The 22,887-nt window shown below is 39.7% G+C and overlaps 1 protein-coding gene across 1 annotated transcript; it reads left to right on the forward strand.

Moving 5' to 3' along the window:
• The first annotated feature begins 2,637 nt into the window (after window positions 1-2,637).
• Window positions 2,638-22,186, forward strand: ext2 (exostosin glycosyltransferase 2). The gene is made up of 15 exons (XM_026167079.2): window positions 2,638-2,802; window positions 3,259-3,600; window positions 3,689-3,912; window positions 4,536-4,625; window positions 6,757-6,873; window positions 6,965-7,160; window positions 7,308-7,447; window positions 7,527-7,620; window positions 12,228-12,359; window positions 16,265-16,454; window positions 18,345-18,511; window positions 19,158-19,301; window positions 19,811-19,939; window positions 20,537-20,619; window positions 20,971-22,186. The coding sequence occupies exons 2-15, from the start codon at window positions 3,286-3,288 to the stop codon at window positions 21,107-21,109; spliced, it is 2,160 nt and encodes a 719-aa protein (XP_026022864.2). The 5' UTR covers window positions 2,638-2,802; window positions 3,259-3,285; the 3' UTR covers window positions 21,110-22,186.
• The last annotated feature ends 701 nt before the right edge of the window (window positions 22,187-22,887 follow it).

Raw genomic sequence — 22,887 nt, forward strand, 5'->3', positions numbered from 1 at the left:
TGACTTTCATTTTAATGTTTACACCAGGGTTCCTTGTCAGCACTTTATGCTCAGATGTTTGTAAGCTAAAAATAAACTATTGTGTATGTTCAAATATACTGTTGTGATTGAAGAAGTTAAATAAAAATGTCAGTCATCAATTCATGCATCACCTCATGTCATCATAACAGAGGTCTGTCTTCCAGGAAAGAACAGTTTAAAATTAATGTAATATAGTATTGGCCATACTATATGATGTATTGCTTGTCTTTGTTTAATAATACAGAAGACAAAGACCTTAAAAAATATTCGCATATCGCATCGCAATCGCAATATTGGGGCAAAAAATCGCAATTAGATTATTTTCCATAATCGTTCAGCCCTAGGCCAAATAGCTCAATCTTTGTCTCATATTTTTCTCCAGAAGCCATTTGACTTGTCCATGTGGGCAGCTGCAAATTTCAATCTGAATGCTACCCCAGAAATTACGATTAAGCCCGTCTGCTTCAAGGTTCAACATGTTGAGTATTCAGAGATGCTCTTCTGCATACCTTGGTTACAACAAGCGGTTATTTGAAATAATATTGGCTTCCTATCATCTCAAAGCAGTCTGACCTTTCTTCTTTGACCTCCAGCATCAACAAGTCATCGTCACCTTATTACTGTATATATTCTTTTATTTCTGACTTCTCTCACAACACTGTACAGATGGTTGGGGGATGTGATAGACCAGCGTTTCTGAAATACTCAAACCAGTCCATCTGGTACCAACAACCACGCCATGTTCAGAATCTCTTAAATCATCCTCCTTCTTCATTCTGATACTCAGTTTTAACGTCAGCTGGTCATCTTGACCATGTCTGTATGTCTAAATGCACTGAGCATCTGCCATGTGATTGATTTATTTGATATTGGCCTTAACAAGCTATTAAAAAGGTGTACCTAACAAAGTGGCCAGTGTGAACTGTGGGTTCCTTATTTGTCTGAATATTGCCTAATCTAAAGTGAAAAGCAGAGAAAAGAGGAAATCCCATGCACACACTAGCTGTATTTGTGAGTAGTAGAGTGCCTGCTTGTGTGAGACATTTCTGATAATTTCCACAATACCCACTTGTGCTGAAGTGTGGGTTTATTATACAGTATTCTGGCACTTTTCCAGACTGTGACACACTACCTGTAGGCTCACACACTTAAGTGTTCACCACAGTTGCGGGTACTGGAATAGACCCAGTACTGAGGAGGTGTTTCAGAGTATCAGTACGGATATGAGGCAGAGGGAAAAACTGTACTGACAGGCAAAAAGACCATGACTAGTTCTTGCATCATTAGCCAAAGACAAAAGTAGTTGGCTTACCAATGGAAATGCTTCTACTTACAGCAAGTCGACTTTTAAGCTGTAAAATCTAATTCTTCAAAATATTTTCAACCAATTTAAATAAAACATCTTCAGTTTTCACTTTGATTACATTTATTTTTCTGACTTAACTGTGGAAGTTTTTGTTAACACAAATGAAAACTTATATGTGAGCAAACAAAGCAATGCCTACTTATTTATTTTCCTTCCTTTTTCAATTTGCCCTTCACCCTATCCCTTCATCTTCCTCTGTCACACCAATGATCTGTATGTCCTTCACTACATCTATCAATCCTCTCTGTGGTCTTCTTCTTTTCCTCCTGTCTAGCAGCTCCATATTCAACATCCATTGCCCGGTATATTTATTATCCCTCCACTGCACATGTCCAAACCATCTCAGTCGTGTCTCTCTAACTTTGTACCCATTTCTAACTGTGTCCATCCTGGTCACTCACTGCTAGCTCCACTTCGTGTCTTTTTCTCAGTGTTACTGTCTAAAAAACCATACAGCAGGTCTCACTATCATCTTGTAAGCCTTCGCTCTCACTCTTTCTGCTATCCTTCTGCCACCCCTCATACCCTTTTTCAACATTAAGCTATCACCTTTGTTCTAGAAAAATCATTATCAGTACACTTCTCCATTCCTCAGGGATCCTGTCACTCAAGACTGTGTTAAAAAAGTCCACTCACTTTTTTCCTAACATCTCCATACTTCCATGGGTTTTTCATCTATACCAATCACCCTTCCTTTTTTTATCTGCTTTTTATCCACTTCTACATTAATTAACCTAAAGCATGCCAAATCTTCCATATTTCTACATAGTTATATGTATTTGTGTAATTTGCCATGACAAAAATAACAAACCATTGCTGTTTTTAGCTTCTTAATTCATTAACTTGGCTTTTTTTATTATTATTATTATTTATCCCACTTTAATTCCGTCAGGTAAAGTGGGACTAATCTTCATATGTTTCTGGCTAAAATTATAGATAAGATTTAACATATTTTAACGCACTAGCAGCAAGAACGTTTTTCAACCAATTAAAAAAATTCTATTAAATTTTGTTGTGCAGTTTTATTTTGTTAGTTTGTTAAGCATGAAATCTGAGCACTCACTATAAGGGGCCAGTGAAAGCACATGGTAGTAAATTTTGAATTGACTTTGTTTTTTTTAAACTATCATCATTATTATTATTTTCTTAAATAATATCAGAGGTCTCAACCTTTGATATTAGTAAAATGTGTTCTTATACTTCCAATTCCGCCAGAGAGAAGCAAAGCACGTCTCTTCTGGGTACTCTGAGGAAGCAAAGAAGAAGAAGAACTTCCGCAAGTCACGGAAAGATTACCTAGGGGTGTTAGCTGCTAGCTCAAAGCTAGGTTAGCACTGTATGCATATGTGCAGTCTGTTCTCTAAATGTTGCCATGATTTAAGACCAAACTCCCCTCTCCGACTAACGACATCTCGGTAGGTATAACATATACGTTTATTGTTAGGCATTTACTCCTTTTCTGGTCGGTTTCTAATGGCTGAAACACCTATTAATAAACTCGGTTAGCATGAATGTTTACAGAGCTAGTGTAGCTTACTAGTGGGTTACGTTAGCTGCTGTTAGGAAAGATAGTTTCTTAGCTAATTTCTGCAAATTTGGCGTTTGTTTAACGACCTTTTCTCTCTCACTCGCTTTTTATGTTATGGTTGCTATCATGGACATTGTGGTTTGGTGGCATCACCCTGATAGTGGTAACATTCCCGTTATCTAGCTTCGAGTCATTGGCAGCAAATGCATTGAAATCGGCATATAAACTAGTGATTTTTGCCAATCACGCGACAGAAGACTGGTTTTTAAACTGATGCCTAGTGTGCTTCGTGTTGTCTGAACACTTCCTGGAGTTGCCATTGATCCGAAACCTGTGTTTACAGCGGCTGGTTAACGAAGAGGTGTCAGACATGTATACCTCTGGGAAATACAGCTCGCGGGGCCCTGCTCTCATCCCTCGGATGAAAACCAAGCACCGCATCTACTACATCACCCTGTTTTCTGTGGTGCTGCTTGGACTAATCGCCACAGGGATGTTTCAGTTTTGGCCGCACTCCATTGAGTCCACAGCTGATTGGACCCTCGACAAGCGCAGTGTTCACGACGCACCTCTGATCAGACTTCCCGTCTCCAGTCCCATACCTGAGAGGGGTGACCTGAGCTGTCGCATGCACACCTGCTTTGATGTATACAGGTGTGGCTACAACCCTAAGAATAGAATCAAGGTAATGCTACCTGGAAACACTCCCCACACACAGACACTCAATTTTCTTACGTAGAAGTCACGAACAACTGTTGAAATTGTGCTTGCAGGTTTATATCTACCCTCTGCAGAGGTTTGTAGATGAATTGGGGGTCCCCATCAGCAGCACCGGCCTATCTCGAGAATACAATGATCTGCTTAGTGCCATCTCTGACAGTGACTTTTACACAGACGATGTTACAAGGGCTTGCCTTTTCATTCCATCTATTGATGTACTAAATCAGAACTCCCTCCGTATAAGAGAGACAGCCCAGGCTCTGGCAATGTTACCCAGGTACTCGGTTTTTATTTTAATTCAGATCCTCAAAAAAAGTCTGAAACGCCTCCTGGTAATTACTTTGAAATATTGTCTAAATTTACATTACTGCAGTTTCAGTGGTGATCAGGACACCAAAACTCCACGTGTGGAATAACAAATCAAAATTGATTAAAAAAAAATGTTTAAATTGCTGACTTTCCCCAAAATTAAGGTCTCAAAAATCCCCTTCCCTCCCAAAGTTATACTTTGTACTGCTGTAAAATACTATAATAGATTTAATTTCAGCCTTATTTCATCACAATAGGTCTCTGTTGTGATGCCTCTGATTTTAAACATGTATTGGAGTTTAACTGTTTTGGTAGTTTTTAATCTGTAAAAGATTCACATATTGTCTCTTAAATATGCGCAATATTCTGTTTAACCAGTATTTTTTGATACCAAATAATACATTGATAAATTTTGAACTTCTTAAAACTACTAAATGGTAACAGCTTAAAGTCAAATAAGGCTTTTCTTTTTAAAATGAGCAGTTATTTATTCAGGTAATTAGAAAAACTTCAGTCAGTTTCCCATTGTTCAAATAATCTTCAAAGTGAGAAGTTGTTACAGCTCTGATCTTGATGATGATGTTTTGTTAGATGGGACAAAGGGATGAATCATCTGCTTTTCAACATGTTACCTGGAGGCCCTCCTGACTACAACACTGCCTTGGATGTGCCCAGAGACAGGTAAATGGAACACATCTTAACATAATTACTTTGCTGTGATTGAAGTCACTGAGAAATAAAAAAAAAAAACATGATTTGAATTTACAGCATCGTAGTATTGTATGTTTAACTAATGCAATGGATAGGGATGGGTATTGATACGATTTTCACGATTCAGATTCCATTTTCGATTCTGTTTAACGATTCGATTTTTTTATCGATTCTCTTATCGATTCTTTTTTAAAAAGGAGAACAGCGAATAGCTTAGAACTTTGTTTTATATCTTCTCTTTGAACAAGACAGAAATTTAGGAGTAACATGGCCTTACAAACCTAACAGTGAGATCTTAAGCGATCCACAGCCTACGGCTCTTCAATGGGGTGTCACAGGGTCCCCAGGAAAAAAAATTGTAAATGTAAAATAATAAAATAAATATTCTTCTGTAGCAATAACAAAGTATAACATAAATTATTCAGTAGCAATTACACAAGAATATCCTGTAATGTCCCTGCCTACAATTAAACACATTCTCTTACCAAACATCGGGGGCATCTGCTGTGGCAAATGGGTGCAAGCCTTTGACCACAAACTTAGTCACTGCTCGGTGACATTCGTCTATCCTGGCCTGAAAGGAGACGCTACCGGTGGACTGCAGCAAGAACTGCCAGCATCTGAGCCAGACTCTCTCTCTCATCATGGTCACCTAAATGCACAGTAATGGCAGGTTTTGTAATAAGGCAGATCGCGCAAACAAAATATGCACTGTTAGTTGATTATTTACCTGCCGCATTAACGGGAGAGGACGTGCAAACGTTAATGCTGCTGCTGGGTTGAGATTCACGAGTCCGGAGCGGAATTAAAAACACGACATTCATTTAAGGTCATCGTGTGTTTTGTGAGCAAATGCTTTTGCATATTCGTAGTGTTTCCTCCCTTAAATGAAATATCTACTTTGCAAGTATTGCAAGTTGCCCTGTTGTCATCCGTTCTCGTAAAGTATAATCAAACTTTTGAGCGTTTGAGCCGCTTAGGCGCCGTGTTTCCTGCCAGGTAAATGACGCTCCGCAATGTGGTGACGTCATTCGGGGCGACTGGAATCGATAAGGGAATCGTTTGCAAAAATGGCAAACAATTCCAAGGAATTGAAACAGTGCGAACCGGTTCTCGATACCCATCCCTAGCAATGGAACTGATTATATTAATGACTGATAATAGTAAACGAGATGCTCATATTTAGATCAAAGCTTTGAGACTTCCATAGTCTTTGTTCATTAATTCCATTAATTAATCCTCATCAGCTGAGGTTGTACTGGTACAGCTTAAAAGCTGTCTAGAAATATGATAAATAAGCTTTTATGTTGTCCAACAGCCTCCTGCTTGGAGGTAAAAATGCATTCAACTAGAAAACAATGTTAATCAGTTTTTGTGCAGAAATTATCAAAGTTCAAACAAGTATTTATCAAAACTGCAGTCATTCACAAATTGTTAAGAGTGATATTTTGATGCAGATGAAAGATCTACTTACAAGCAGGTAAGAGAGAACATGTTTTCCAGACCCTTTAAGGCAGGGGTGTCAAACTCAAATACACAGTGGGCCAAAATTCAAAACTGGAACAAAGTCGCGGGCTAACGTTAATATTTATTGAAATATATTTATTCCTCCAGATATAACAATGAATCTTTTCTTATGGACTCAAACACGTTTTGCTGAAAAACTGAATATGAAACAAGCAAAGCTTAATACTAAACAATATATAGCTGTATAATACAAATTACAGCTCTGATAGTAATTTGGTATGGCTTCGCGGGCCAAATGTAAGTAGGCTGCGGGCCAAATTTGGTTTATTACCACGTTTGAGACACTGAACACTATCTTAGCTGTAAGGAATTTCCTGTGCTCATCCACAGTGTATTTGGCATGGAGCCTCATCAGAACCAGGTGTGCATGTCAGCATGGTTTCACTTTATAGAAAAGTGAAACCACGAACTTAGTACAGAATCCATATCATTGGGAACTGTTTAAGAATATAACCACAAGCAAATCGGCATTGCTGTTAACAAAATGTAAATTTGAATGAGTGAATTTGTGTTGAGCGTGTTAAGGTTCCTCTTTTCTGGAAACATTGCTACAACCCAGATCTGTTTGTTTCAGAGCATTGCTGGCTGGAGGTGGTTTTTCTACATGGACCTACAGACAAGGTTATGATGTGAGCATTCCAGTTTATAGCCCCCTTTCTGCAGATGTTGACCTGCCTGAGAGACAACCTGGGTAAACACATGTCACACATTGACTAAATTAAAATCATTTCCTAATTTATCTTCTCTAATAACTGGTTTCCATATCTTCTGACTCCACCCAGGCCTCGGCACTACTTTATTCTTTCTTCACAAACTGCTATTCACCGAGAGTACAGAGCTGAACTGGAGCGATTGAAGGAAGAAAATGGAGAAGCCCTCCTTCTTCTGGACAAGTGTAGCAACCTCTCTCAGGGTGCTGCCTCTGCACGAAAACGATGCTACAAAGGGCAGGTGTACGACTACCCACAGATCCTGCAGGTGGGAAACATAACAATCTGCACTCAAAGAGTCATATTTTTCTCGTTAAGTGCACTCATTTAAAATCGATTTAATTTATTCATGTTCAGAATGCAGTTAAAGTTTTTTCCTTGTAATTAATAGTTTGTTCCCAACATTTCTCTGCAGGAGTCGTCATTCTGTGTGGTCTTGAGGGGGGCACGTTTGGGTCAGGCTGCCCTCAGTGATGTGCTACAGGCTGGCTGTGTTCCCGTCATTCTGGCTGACTCCTACATTCTGCCGTTCTCTGAAGTACTTGACTGGAAAAGGTCTGCCCTACATCTTAATACAGTGGAAAAATAAATCGTTTGAAAGCCTGTCATATTTAATGCTTTTGTTTCTGCACAGGGCATCTGTTGTTATTCCTGAGGAGAAGCTGTCAGAGATGTACACAATCCTGAAGAGTATCCCTCACCGACAGGTTGAAGAAATGCAGAGACAGGTACAAGACAGTGTTTAACATCTCTCAGCAAACTTCTGCAAAACTAAAGAACATTTGGTTGCAGTTTATATTTGGTTTGCACCATACATTTAGATGTCAATCAGATATCCACCATGTCGGATTGACATGCTAGTCGCTGGGTTTTACAGCACTTGCATGTCATGTCTGAGATGAACCTGGTCCTTAACCAGCCGGCCAACCAATCAAGCCCTTGAAAACCAAAACAAATTTTATGTCATGTGCAAAAGACAGAAATTTGGCTGGCAGTCTTCCTTTTTGTGAGTTTCCTTCTTTGCTTAGGCTAGATTTTTAAAAGGCTCTCTGAGGACTTTATGTTGATTCTAGCTTGAATGAAATGGACAGAGACGGCTCATTCGCTTTCCATTTGCTATGTGCATTGAGCCACAATAAACAAAAGTGAAAGCAGCCACGAGAGAGGTGCACCAGTTCAGCTGCTCCTCATTCACTTGTATCAACCCAAGTCCATTTACCAATTATACTGGCCAAACAGGCGTTTTAGGCCAAGGGCTCAAAGATGGGGTTGGTGTTGGATTACGCCAGATATACTCTAAAACATGGTTTGCTTGTCAGGTTGCTAGGTTTTTCTCGGGGGTGTGGTACTATGCTGTGGACATCTCACAGCTACCATGGAAGCATCTGATATTTTTTATTCACTGGTCACAGAAGTACTCTTTTGCCTTCTCTGATGGTGTACAGATGGATCAAACTGATCACCACTTGAGGGTTTTTTTTCTGATACATTTCTCTTACCAAATTCTTTTTTATCATGATTTAGATCATTTATCAGACTGAAAGAAGTCATTTTAAGACAGAATTTTACTTTAATGTTCAGGAAAAATGCTAGATAAAGCATGTTTCTAATATCCTTCTGTTTGTATTTGTTAAGTGCACCATGGTACATTCCCATGTTAAAAAAACAACAACTAAAAACACAAACCTTATTTATCAGAATGGGAACATCATAGTTTTGAGATGTATTAGCATTCACAGCCACAGTGGCTAAGTGCCAAAATTAACAAGGATGTGAACTTTTATTATAGGTCACTGGGGCACTTTTGCTTAATGTACGATTATCCAGATTATTCCCAAATAAGAGTACTGGACATTGTTCTACATAAACCATAGAGTAAAGTTCATGCTGATTTTTTTTTTTAAAGCACATGTATAACAGAGCTTGAAAGGGACCTGTTGCGCTGATTTCCAGCTCCATACTTTTATTGTGAGCTCTACTGCAGTTCAAAATAAGTTCATGTACCCTAAACTGGGCTTTGTTGCAGCCCTTCAGTTAATCTGCTATCCAGACATATTAGTTCCTCTCCCTTTAGGATCACCCTGATTTTAATCCTACTTCCTTCTGATTGGTCCCTCCTCCCAAACAGGAAGAAAAGCAGATGAGTGAGATTTCTGAAGTGACAGCCAGAGATATGAAGGATGTCCTCGCTTGTTGACATCATACAAAGCTAAAAGTTAACTAAAACTTGGTCTGACAACAAGCAACCAGTTTGAAGTTAGAAAGGTTCATAGGTTAATTAAACATACACTGACCTCGATATGTGGAACTTAGGTGCTGTTTAATATAAACTTTCATTGTTGTAAAGGGAAAACTCAGTGGGTCCATTTAAACTTTTGAGATAATGTATTTTGTTAGATCTGCCAGCAGAGGGCTCAGCAACCCTTGATTTCAGAGTGTGTAAATCTTAGGTGGCGTGATTTGTAGTAATTGTCATATTGCGTGGGGTGGGGTTTCCAAACAAGAAAGGAAATCGGGAAAGAGGGAGATTTGATGAGAAAACAAATCGGACTAAGATAAGCTACTTTTGTTTATACTGTTAATACTGTTGAGCCTCTATTAGTAGCCAGCGGACTTGGTTGAAGCTGCAGAACTCATTTTCAAATTTGAGATGATGTAATTGCATCAAATTAGGTCACATTTAAAAAGGCCACATACTAAACAGCTGTGAGATGTTAACAGTGCTCAATTGAGGCCACTCCAGAGCCAGTGTTTGTGTATTTATTCCCGTTGTTTTCTTTGGGTCATACCCTCAAAATAGGACACATAGATCAAATAAATCAATTCTGTCATTAAATTAGAATACATAAGAGAGATGGAGGGAGTTACTGCCAGTGAGTTTAAGTTAAACTTACTCCTCATCTTTTCCTTAGACTGTTTCTAGTTTGCTGACCCTGCCTATTGTCCCAACTTGCAATAGTCTCACTGTATAGGTATTCCTGTAGTCTTCTTCTTACATGCAAGCCTTCATTCAGAACTGAGCAGTCAGAACAATGACAGTGGCTTCACTGGCTTTTTTTGGTCATTTATTTGTTGCCCATTAAATTTAGTAGCAGGTTGTTAATTTTACCAATTGAGTTGCAAATTTAATCTCAGCTGAGGTGCTCCAACAGATTCCTGTTTTCTTTCCTAAACACAAACCCAGGAGTTATATAAACTTCGCAGTTTAAGGTTAAATAAAACATGAAAACACAGGTTAAACAAAGGAAAATGGGAATCACCGCATTGTGTGCTTCTTTGTTACACTACAAAATGTTTTGGAGCCACACAAACCTGCTGATGAAACTGGAATGGAAAGGTTTTCCCGGTAAGCGTGATTTGAACAGACTTCAGGTTTCACTGCTGTTTTTGATTATATCAAAAACACTAATGACTGCCTATGTCTGTACACAACTCAGTGACTGCCAATTCTGGTTTACAGGTTAATTCATGTGTCAGGCACTTGAGAGCTACAGCTGATTTAAACAAAGCCATGCAGAATACCGTCAGCTTAACTGTTATTGTGCACTGCTTTGACATTTTAATGATTATAAACAACAAAAAAGCAGGAGCTGCTGGGGAGTATTTTAAACCAGCCATTACATCAGATTACTGTTACATCATACATGAATTATTTTTCACCATTTGCAGCGGCCTCATAGTTAAAATTTACATTACACCAGTATTTTTTAAAAAAATGATTGGAGAAGTAATTTTTGTTCAGCTTATGGATTATTTGGTTGGACGTATTTGTACTGCTGTACTTTTTGTTTTAAGCAGTAGAACCAACAGGGACCAAGTATAGACTATAGACTTGCTGCACGGTTACTGCTCCAGTTGGAAGACGTAGAAAGGGTTTCTCTTCTCTCTTGCAATGATGTCTGTTCTTCCCTGCTCATAAAAATTCCTCCAGGCGCTGGGAGAGGGTGGAGGGGAGGGGAATGGGCCCTCAGGCCAGCACAGTTTGCTTTTTGCCTCCTCCCGGTCGGAAAAGAAACTTTCATCACTGGCTGATTTATGGACCGTTGGGATTCCCCCTTGAGATTAGAAAGTCTTTTTGGATTCTCCTCAGCTCCTCTGTAAAAATATAGTCTCTTTTTGTTGTTCTACATCTCCAATCTTTCATCTCATGACATCGACATTGGCGATTTAGGGAAATGTCTCATGGTTATGTGTTAACAAGCTCTTTGTTTAACATAGAGCATCCACAAAATGCAGTAATGCTCATGGACGCATCCATTAGGAGGGCAGACTCTAAGATATTTACATCCTTCACCCCAAAACTATCAGTAATTCAGATTGGGTGGAGTCATATAAGTGTAACATGGCACTGTCCCTTGAAGTTTCATAACAGTCAGATCTTGAAGCAATTTTCATGATTATAGAAATTTAACACATAGATGACTTCCATGCTTCCAATATTGACAAAAACACAAAAACTATGTGAAGTCAATGGTGAATGAGAGCACTTGGAGATTCCAGAGTCCGTTGCTGTAGCATTAAGATATGGGTTAAGAGTTCACTTATCATAAAGTCAAAGCAGAGATGTGTTGAAGGAAAACAGACGCAGTCAAAAGAGATTTCATTGGGCTTCAAAAGAAGAGTCGTTGAAGGACAAAGACGTTGGAGAGGGCTGCAAAATTGTCTTCAAAGATGTGGACCAGGGAATATCTGGATTTTATAGTTATGACAACACTCTGGTGTTATTTTTTTATAACTGCTCCACTCTGTAGGTTAATATGAGAATAAAAAAATTTTTTTGGAGGACATAATATCATTTCATGTGGCCAGTGAAATAACATATTTATCTTAAAGTTAGTAGTTCTAGATTTACAGTTCTGCTGTGAAAATATTTTTTTTTTTTATATGCACTGATTTATCTTATATCTATTTGCAGCATTTTTTTAAATAATATTTACGTAAGATATGTTGCTAAAGTTAAATGCACTGGTTCTTGGATAGTGCTTTTCTGTTCTAGTTGAGCATTCAGAATGCTTTCTCATTCACCTCCTCATAAAAGCACGTCTTTATTACATCTGAGTGCGTTCTATCAAACATTAATTTTCCAATGAAAGCATCGGCGAACATCTTGGGTTTAGTATCTTGTCCAAGGATACTTTGGAATGTAGACTGGATCATCCAGGGATCAAGCCATTGACCTTCTGTTTAGTAGATGACCTGCTCTACCTCCTGAGCTACATGAGACGAAAGAATATACGTAACACTGAATGTGAATGCACTGACCCTAGGCATGTCGTGTTTTTACTCTGGCTTGCCTGTTTCCAGTTTTAAGTAGTTTTGTGTCATTTGTCTACAGGCACACTGGTTCTGGGAGGCCTACTTCAGCTCCATGAAGGCTATTGGCTTGACAACTCTCCAGATCATCAACGATCGCATCTACCCATATGCTGCGCGTACTTATGAGCAGTGGAACAATCCACCTGTGGTGGTATGTAACTGTCTACACTTGACATTGACATGCATATTGCAAATGTTTGTAACTTTTAGTCACCAAACAGGATATTTAATGTTCTATTATTATCTTTTAGTTTTGTGCTGTTGCTTTTTTTTTTTTTTTTTTTTTTTTTTTTTTTTTTTTGCAGCAAACATCTGTATAACCTATAAAGTCCTTGGCTATTATGTGCTGAGCTGCTCAGTTGTATTCCTAGAAGTTTTTTTTTTTTTTGTTGTTGTTGAAGACATCTGAGTGACACTCGTCCAAAATAGAGCTTTGGCTGTACACACGCTCACAGTACCACATAAGCTTTCCCACTCTCCTGTGCCTTATAAATCAAAGCCTCTGTAGTAGAGTGACAGTAGATGCCTTCCCTCTTTCTGAAATACCACAGATGCAGCGCTTCACAGTTTGGTATACACCCAGATAGCTTTGAGGGAGCCAGTTTGTGTCAGCAGTTCTGCGCTCAGAGGATGCCTCCATTGTGGTGAAAACTAAGTTCCCGTACGCCTGAGTCATTGTGTTTGTAGCGAGAACGCTGGATGTGAAAGAATGGTCTCTGTGTGTGTGCATGTGTGTGCTTAGCATCCCTGTGGTTATAAGAGTTTGTGGCTGCCGACATCTTGGCTGGGGCGACCATCTCTCAGGAGTTGTTAATCAGCTCGGTCTGATCTAGAGTCTCCTCCATCCTCCGCCTGTGGTGTAGAGGCGTGTGCATGTCAGCTTGTGTGTAGATGCATAATAATGGCCTTGGATCTGTCAGATGTCTACAAGTACCACATTTTAAGTAGATCCACTAAAATGCCAAGATTAGAGGTGGCACTTGCAATCAGGATGCGTGGATGTAAACAGTCAACACTTTGAGGGGGTTTTTTGGTGGGGGGGACTCCCTTTCCAGTTCTGCTTAAGTCCGTATAGTATTTCAGGATGAACTGGTTATCCAGCTGTTCACTCTCAACCACGACTTCACTCTAAACCAGCTCGCTTCACAAAACAGCTTCACTTGACATTTGCCTCTTGTGTCAAAATGTTTCGTATTAACATCTAAGCCACCAGTCCATCCCATCAGAATTACTCTGGTCTCAAAGTTTGTCCCAACCCAGAGGGTGTTGACGGTGTCACAGGACAGGTCTTTAGATTAACCTGCCTGAAATGGGAGATAAAGTGTTGTCTGTATGAATTCTGTGAATGGATGGTGAGGAGAACTTGCACACAGCACTAAATACATCAGGCAGACATTTTCCCCCTCTCCTCCCCTAGTCTTTTGGTGGTAATTGAAAGCACATTGCCCAGGACTGCTGGTGCCTTTGGAGAGGGGGTTTCAGAATAAGGGACAAGCTGCTTTTTGTTTGGGATTTGTAGGAAGGGGGTATACTTGTAAGGTTTTTACATTACAAGAACTGAGGCATCTCAGACTTTATAATTTGCCACAGTTTAGGTTTTTGTGGTGATTGGGACCTGGGCATAGGAAAGTCTTTTTCTTGTTTTTTCTTAAAGTTAGAGTGCAATCTTTGAGTATTTGGGCATTACTTCTTTAAAAAAAAGTTAAATATGAAAGAAAAGAACTGCTATGAGGTCAAAGTGCTGACTTTGAACGACATACTGAAGGCTGTGTGTGAAATGTCATTGAATAGTATTTTATATGCTAAAGTAAGGTTTTGTTTTTTATAAGTTAACTGAGTAGTACATGAAGTGCATGCTATTCTTGGGAGAAAGTTTAAGTATCTGGTCACCGGTCAATACACCATCTTAAATATCCCACAGTAGAGCAGGGCGATATGACCAAAAATATTTATCATGATATACATTTGAAAATTTGCAATAACGATATAACTGGTGATATAATTGACACTAGACAAAATACTTTACATGCTCTACCAAAAATACTGCTTTGTTGTGTATCTGATGGATGAAAGCTAAACCAGTTCCACACCACTGAAGTTGCAGCATTTTTACAAACCAGTTCTGATTCATCAGTTTCATTCAACGATCCGCTTTCACCCTTCTCATTCTCCATCACGGCCATGTGCGTATGTAAACAAAGGCACTGCGCATGCACGTTTTACCCAAATTCTATCGCGATATTTCCTTTTCTTATTGTTGCCCAACATTATACCGGTATTACCGTGAATGGTATGATATGACCCAGCCCTAACCCACAGTGTAATGCAGTACATGGCAACACAGCTCGATGACAATGAGGACACTAAGATCTAATACTAACAATGCTTTAGTTAAAAACTGACATGAATGCACGAAGTAGTGCCTCAGAAGGATTCCTAGGACTTTTTAAATGGTTGAACCAGTGTGTAAATAATCAACAAGTCCATCACATGTGTATAAAGAGAAGTTAAATATTTAAAAATACAGTTTTGGGCCCATCAGAAAATGATTAAATTCCTTGGATGAGAAAAAAATGCTACAAGTAACTCAAGTAATGACATGCTAACAGAAGTTGTGTAGCAGTTCTCAGATGTCCTGATGTCTAAGATTAGAGAATAACCACCTAAGCAGTTCAAACAACCAAATAAAATTCTTCTTCTTAGTTTAAATGTTTAGTATAAAAGCAAAATGACTCCTACCACTATTTGATGGTTGATATTCGAGCTGTGGCTTTCTTTTATCGAATCTTTTCTGTTTGACAAATGACTAAACTGCTCTCAGTGTCTTTTAGTCTGTTTTCATGCAACTGTGCTGCCTATATGTGTTAGTTTAATTGTTTCCCCCTCTTTTTATTTGACAATGTGACAACGACCACAGTGAAGTTTCCACTTGCCAGTAAAGTGCTTTTTTTTTTTTTTTTCTCTAATTGTGATGGAGTGAGTGATGTTGTGTAAAAGGCAGTGGCCGTGTCTCTGTTGACAGACTTGTGTTGATGCTGTGGAAGCAGCCACATAATCACACTGTGGCCACCTGGGACCAGAGAAGAAACGGGGTTTATATGTACTTCAAACAGACCACAGATTTACTGTGTTAGATGCGCTCTCTTTGCTGTGCTCAAACACAGTGGAACTTTTTTTGGAGCTTTTGATGAAGTTTATCAAGGGTGCCCTGAAGGTCTTATATTCTTATATTTGGCAGTAGCGCACGCTTGTTAAGTGGAAGATATGGTTTGGTTTTATTTCCCCTATAAAAACACCCTTTAGAAACAACTTGTTTTTTGAGACTGGTTTCAGTAAGTTCAAAAGGAGCATAGATTTAAATGATAATCCCACTCCATGTATTGTATTTGTACTTTTAGAAATAGTTTTAAGCAGTTTACTGAGGACTGCATTCTGTTCTTATTTACTTTGTGCACACCATCACAATTTCTTTTGGAGGTGAGTTTGTTTTTTTTAATCTAACTAACGGATTTACATCCAGGATTACGTTCCACACTGACTTTAGATGGCCGCTACTCGCAACTGGGAAATTCTTTTCATTTTTATGACTGTTCCATCCCATCCCGTCCTCCCTGTCCAGCCCACTTTCTCCTACATTTTCCTACCTTAGTCTCACTTGTCACAATAGCATCACAAGATTAGTAGGCACGAGAGGTTGGACACCTGTCTCAATTTCCAACTCCTTTCTTGTCCTTCTGTGCTACTGCTTCTGTAGGGTTTACTTGGCACTGTCACTGGAAGCTTTTGGCTTTAAATACTCAGCCTCTGCTAGGCCCTTTGACACACTGTTGGACGATTCTTGCTCCATTATAAAAAGTGACCTCACTCACCACTAAAGCCCTGTTATTGGGCATTCAATCATGGAAACCATGACAGACTGGTTTGACACAGAATTCATGAGACTAGCGCTACAGTGGCTTTGCTTGGAAAGGACAAAAAGAGTGAATGATAAAGAATTGAAAAAGATGCTCCAGGCATTAAAAGCTTATGTCTTTCTTTGTCGCCTTTCTTGTACAGAAGTGGTCCAGTGTAAACAGCCCCCTGTTCTTACCACTCATCCCACCGAGGGCTCCTGGATTCACAGCAGTGGTGCTAACCTACGATCGTGTTGAGAGTCTTTTCCGGGTCATCACGGAAATCTCCAAGGTGCCTAGCTTAGCTAAACTGCTGGTGGTGTGGAATAACCAGAACAAGAGTCCTCCTGAGGGTGAGTGGAAAACATTCAAGGTCATGAAACTTTTCAGAAGCCTATACCCACTTTGAAGTTTACTGTGTCAAACCAAACTAGCTAGGTAATGGAAGCAATCTTGTAGAAGAGACTGTGATTGGTATTCTTGTTAAATTTTGTGTTCAATTGAGAGGGGTTTCTGATATTTACTTCTGCCCTAAATTACCAGTCACAACCACAACAGCCCTCAACTGCACTTCTATTGTGATACCATATTCTTGCTTCCTGCTTTTCAACCAGTTTCACCCAGCGACAGCCAGCAGTCACTCACCAACTGGTCAGGACCAGTCTGCAATCACAGGATATTATTGATTGGTCTCTTGGCCTGTGTGCCTGAGCAATAAATGTCTTCTGTACAACAGATAAATGATAATGGAGAGAGCAGCCAAAACTCATCTCCCCACAAACGGTTTCATGCTCTCTGGTTGCACAGAGGGTTTTTAAATAAATAAATAAAAAAAGTAGAGCGGACTGGCAAAACACTGCCCCTAAAAAGAGAAGTGTATTAATGATATGCAGATCACCTAGCTACTAATTTACTGATTGCTCAGCGCTCCAGTCACAGTCACACGTAGAGTAAATAAATGTGTTGGTGCTAATAAAAAAAGAACCTGTTATTAGGATTTGGTTGGTACCAACTAACTCTGTTTAACTTTTTCTGCTTTTCTCTCAGGCTATTTATCATCATTAGTTCTTTACAGATTTTTGATAGTGAGGTCTTATTAGTGGTTATTTATGGCACGGTGCCCTATAATTATTTACCCTTATTAGGCAGTTAAGTATAAAATGGTTAGGTCCTTATCCCACCGACACCTTAATTCAGATGAAGGTGTTTTATTCCGAGAATTAAGTCTGTCTTTCTGCTGTAAGAGTTGGCTAATGTACTCAAGTAGTGAATGGCTTTGAAGTGCTGTTAGTTGCCTTTTCATTAGAGGCATCAGCGGCGCCTGGTTTGATGGAGCCTTTGTGTCCTATTAGACTTAACAAGGGGCCATTGATGGGTCAGACTTATGGGGCACAACCCACTATGAAGGCAAATTTCTTCCCCATTCACACCTAGCCTAGATTTGATGTGTTAATGGCTTACTGTTTTTGCTCCACCCTTCTTTTTTTTTAAATTTTGGGGGTTTTTTTATACACAATCCAGCATTACATCTATTTTTAGCAGTAATTTGTTTTATAGCAAATAATCTTTTGACTTTTATTGTCTTGTTTATAAGCCTGGAGGAAAAAAACAGAAAAAAAACTGATGACAGATCCAAAGAGAGTGTGAAAAAAGAAACTCAGGGCATTAAACTCAGCTTATTTTTGACAATAGCTTTTGACAGGAGACCTCAGACTTGGTTAGGAGGACCTGGAGCTCCTCTCATGGGCTTCCAGGCCTCAGTTACTCCATTAATGGGGGAACACATTCTGTGTGATCTGTCTGTGCCATAGTCCGTGCCATGGACACTGCCCAAGATCTTTGAAATGCTCCCCTGTTGGTCTGCCTCCTGAAGAATCGTAGTGTGGTTAGATTTGCATGTGCTTGAGGTTAGTATAGCGATATGAGTCAGTGAGGGAAGTTAAGCTCCCACAGCGCTATTTTTCCACTGCCAGCAAAGATTTCAAAACCTCTTTCAGGGGTAAATGATATCTTCACACACTGATTTTTTTTCTAATCATTTTCAACCCCTAAATGTCTTCCACATACATCTCATTTTTATTTGCAGTCATTTAATTTGATTATTCAGTGACACCAAATATAGCCAACTCATTATCACATAACGTGAACTCAGCAATGTTTGTCTTTAAAAGTACAATTTTGGAATTTTTCTTTCTGTTTAAAAAAAATAAAATAAAAATGTTTTGTTTTTTCACCATTGATAGAAACTCTTTGGCCGAAGATCAGCGTCCCACTCAAAGTCGTGCGAACCAAAGAGAACAAACTGAGCAACCGTTTCTTCCCCTATGACGAGATCGAGACCGAAGCTGTGCTAGCGATCGATGATGACATCATCATGCTAACATCTGATGAACTGCAGTTTGGCTACGAGGTGAGGAAAAACAAAAGAAGAATTTAACCTTGGCCATACTTTCCAGTCATCTCCCTGATGGCAGGTATTGCAGGGAACCACTTCAAGTTGATCCCAGAGTTTAAAGTCATTGAGTGAGATTACAGTGTTTATTCTCTAGTGGTTGGGGATTTGACGGCCTGTTTAATGTGTTTGATGTGTGATGAACAATAACAGGTCTGGAGCTGATGCTTTCCATACTCACATACCTGTCCAGCTCTTTTTAGCCATGCACACTCACCTGAATCCATTTAAAAACCATTTAATAAAATTATGCTCAGTTAAAGGGTAATTACGCTGAATTACAGGCCGTATAGAGGAGGAGTTTCACTGTTGGTGACTCTGCTTATAGAGGGAGGTCAGATTGACTGCTGGTGTTGAGCCAGCAGCCTGTTGAAATATTCAGCTTGTCATGAATCAGTTTCTTTCTGAAAGCGTTCTCTTTGTTTTCCAAGTTTTTGACTTTGAGTAATTGTTTTTGGAAAAGCATCAGACACGGATGTAAGATTAAAACTTCAATTTGAAATTTGTTCTGAATATTTCATTTTTTAATGCAAGTCCTTAATTCTTATCTCTGTTCGCGTTAGCTGAGTGTTAGACGATCTGTCTTCTCTTCTGCTCTTTCCAGGTTTGGAGGGAGTTTCCAGACAGGCTGGTGGGCTACCCCGGGCGGCTGCACCTCTGGGACCATGAAATGGGAAAGTGGAAGTATGAGTCGGAGTGGACCAATGAGGTCTCCATGGTTCTAACTGGAGCTGCCTTCTACCACAAGGTGATCTGAGACAGGTTGCTTGAAAACAAGTTGAGCTTTAATTTGCCGTTTTTATACATGTCGCGTTTGTTTTCGTTGGAAAAATGAGCCCATGTTTCAGCATGTTTAAGACTTCACAAGAAGTATGTAACAGTTCAGCAAAAGTTGGGGTAATTTCTGTGGGAAGATGATAAAGCATAGACTTTGGGTCGCAAGTCAATTTTGGAATTTGTGCCCTCGTGGTCCCAGCATTGCTATGTTTTTGTATTGCTGCAACTATTTTCTACACTAGCAATTTGTCAGTGAAAATGTGTGAAGCTCATCTTAGATTAGACCACAGCATCAGTAGTGCATTGATGTAAACGAAGTATTGAAGGTACTGATGGTACTTTTGCTTCACAGTAATGCAAAAAGCTAGTCTTTGAAAGGCATTTGTGCATTGAGTTTAAAGGAAATTAGAAAAACAATAGTTCTCCTTACATGATGCTGGTTCACTATGTTAAACTGTCCGCTCTTTTCTTTCTTTTCAGTACTTCAACTATTTGTACACATACAAGATGCCGGGAGACATCAAGAACTGGGTGGATGCTCACATGAACTGTGAAGATATTGCCATGAATTTCCTGGTGGCCAACATCACTGGCAAAGCCCCCATAAAGGTATGTTCATGGCTCTGTCTGGTCTGGGTGTTAAAAGTTTGCGTGGGGAGTCTGTAGCCTGACACAGCAGACCAGCATCTCTGGGTCTGATCAGCTCTCACCCTTCAACATCACAGCCTCTCCCCCTCCCCCCAACTCTGTCCAGGTGCAGGGGCCCTGAGCTAAAGCCCGACCTTAACCTCCCTTATCTGGGAGTCACTCACTGACACTCCCCCTCCCAGTGTGTTTTTCTAAGCTCACTAGGGCTTATGCACACTCTGCACACTTTCTTACACCTGCACCTCTGGTCCTACCTCCCATAACATCTCCAACAGGTTCCTTAACTTACCCTCTTTGACCAAGAATATCTGTCTTCCCCTTCCTTCTACACACGTACATTCAAATGTTCACATGTTCATGACAAAAGTCAAGGGAAGGAAATGTCCTGCCGATAAGAATTAAAAAGTAATTCTTCACACTGTCTGCAACAAAAGTTCTCTTTGGATGTCAAAGACTTGCTTCATTTGACCAAACTGCTCCTGTTTAGGATGCTGAGCCTTAACAAACCCTGAAGTGAGCAAATATCACTGGTGTGACTGTAACTGTGCTTCTGTTTAGGTGACTCCAAGGAAGAAGTTCAAGTGCCCTGAATGTACTGCCATAGATGGACTGTCGCTGGATCAGACACACATGGTGGAGAGGTATTTGTTTTCCAAATGATCAACAAAAGAGCAGCTGAAATTCCCTCAGATCATTTTAGTTTGGTGCAATTTCAGAACATCAGTAGTAGAGTGTGTTTATTGCACTGTTTGTTTTCTAACAGTCTAAAAAAAACCAAGAAAATAATTTTGTACAAAGACTAAAAATAAGTGAAAAAGTAGCCAATGTCCAAAAACAAACATTATAAAAACCTTCATGTAGCAATTGCATAAAATGTCAAAATAATGTAAGTGACCTTAATGTACCCAATCTCAGTATTGAGTCTATTAAGGGTCAGATGCTATATGAATGGTTTTATCATGCTTGTTGATAAAATGTCTCCCGCTCTGTAGATCTGAGTGCATCAACAAGTTTGCCTCAGTTTTCGGGACGATGCCTCTGAAAGTGGTGGAACATCGCGCAGACCCGGTGCTCTATAAAGATGACTTCCCAGAGAAGCTGAAGAGCTTCCCCAACATCGGCAGCCTCTGACCAGCCAGCAGAGGATGTTTGGACCCCATCACAGCCTCAGCACTCAAACACGCATAACCAACACTGTTTTCTGACTGAAGCGGGATGTGCTCATGTCCCCTCTCAGTTCAAGTGATTTTTGTTTTTACCTTGAATTTAATGACATCAGGTTTATATTTTAAATCAGAGTTAAACCAAAATCTGAGGTGGCTGTGAAGTAGTCTGACGTTTGACGGACAAGGCCGACTGACTCCAGGTTTTTGGTCCCTCACTGTTACCGTTTTGGAGCTGGTTGCTTTGGGCTCCAGCTACTCTCGATTCAGTGTATACAGTGTATATATTTGTATTTTGCAGCAGTGCTGTATAATTTATGATTCTCCAACACAAACTTTCTCTTCTATGTTTTTCCTTCTTTCCAAAAAGCTGACATCGGACATTATTCTTAAAACTGTACAACACAGAAAGAGTAATAAATGTTAAAGTTAACACGATAAATATCAAAACGATTCAAGGACACATCCGTGTACACTTTATTCATGATGTACAGTGCTTTATGCAGTCAGAGCGGACCTTGGGAAAAAGCTGGCACCGTAAATCTAAGATTTAGAGTGAGTAGGCGATTTGGAAAAAGGCATGTCGAGCTACTGGAGCATTTCACTGCAACTGTAATTTTATACCGCCTGAGCGAGCCTTTCTTTGTATTTATGCGTAGAAATGTAAGAAAACTGTGATGCTTATTAAAGCATCTACTAAGTCAGTTCATGAATTGTCTATGAACACTACATTAGAATAGAAGACTGGTTGACAAATCCACATTTTTCAAAACAGACATAAACGGTTTGTTTGTTTTTCCTGTTTTGTTTTTTTTAATCTAACCTATTGTGTATGTTTCACTTTTTGACCTTTTTTGTCACTAATTTCTCCAGTTGCATCATTAAGGCAGCAAATCTGAGAGCAGTGCGGTCTTTTAAGATGGTTTTGTTTGTTTGTTTTAAATTTCCCTTTCCCGTTGTTTTCATATTTTTTCGACTGGGGTTTATGCATTTAACTGTATATATGTGACTTTGTAATACAAATAAAACCCTGCACAACCATGTACCACAGTTTTGTTTTGTTTTTTATTTTCCTCGATGTTCAAGAGAGGTGGGAAAGAAGATGAGGAAAGACACTTTCCTCTTTAACGTCTGCCTCGCGCTGTAATCTGTGACTGTCCAGATCAGCCCCTCCGTGACACGGCCGATCCACTGTTCCCTCCAGGCTGTCACCTGTTGTTAATATAGCTGCCTAATCCACCCTGTTCAATGTCAGCGGTTCAAAAGGGTGCAGTTCGTATTTTTGTCAGCTTCAATTAGTGTGATAGTCTTGTGGGTTGTGCGATCTCATTTCAGCACTCTTGTCCCTTCAAAGGACCTGAAACGCACGGGGATTTCACAATGTGACTACAGGGATGACACAATATTTTGGCACGGTGGTGCGAAGTAATAAGACGGAGCAAATTTTATGGGTTTTCTCAACAGCCTCAGACACTTCTCTGGCCAACCAGCGCCTTTAGCTGACATCTTGAAAGACTTCTCTTGAGACTCGGAGTGACTTGAGCGATCTTCGAGTGCTAATAGGAGGATGTACCGCGGCTGCAGTCGTTTGAGTTTTCTGGAAGTCTCGGTCTGCTGAGAAGCTGCAGGGAGCAGTTACTGTTTTGCTGCTTCCACCTTATTAAGGCTGTTACGCATTTCAGAACACAGCGACTCTAAATCAAAGTACAATAACTTATGGTATTTTAATCACACAAGCATGAGTAA

This window comes from Astatotilapia calliptera, chromosome 1, assembly GCF_964374335.1.
Source record: "Astatotilapia calliptera chromosome 1, fAstCal68.1, whole genome shotgun sequence".
Classification (NCBI taxonomy): domain Eukaryota; kingdom Metazoa; phylum Chordata; class Actinopteri; order Cichliformes; family Cichlidae; genus Astatotilapia; species Astatotilapia calliptera.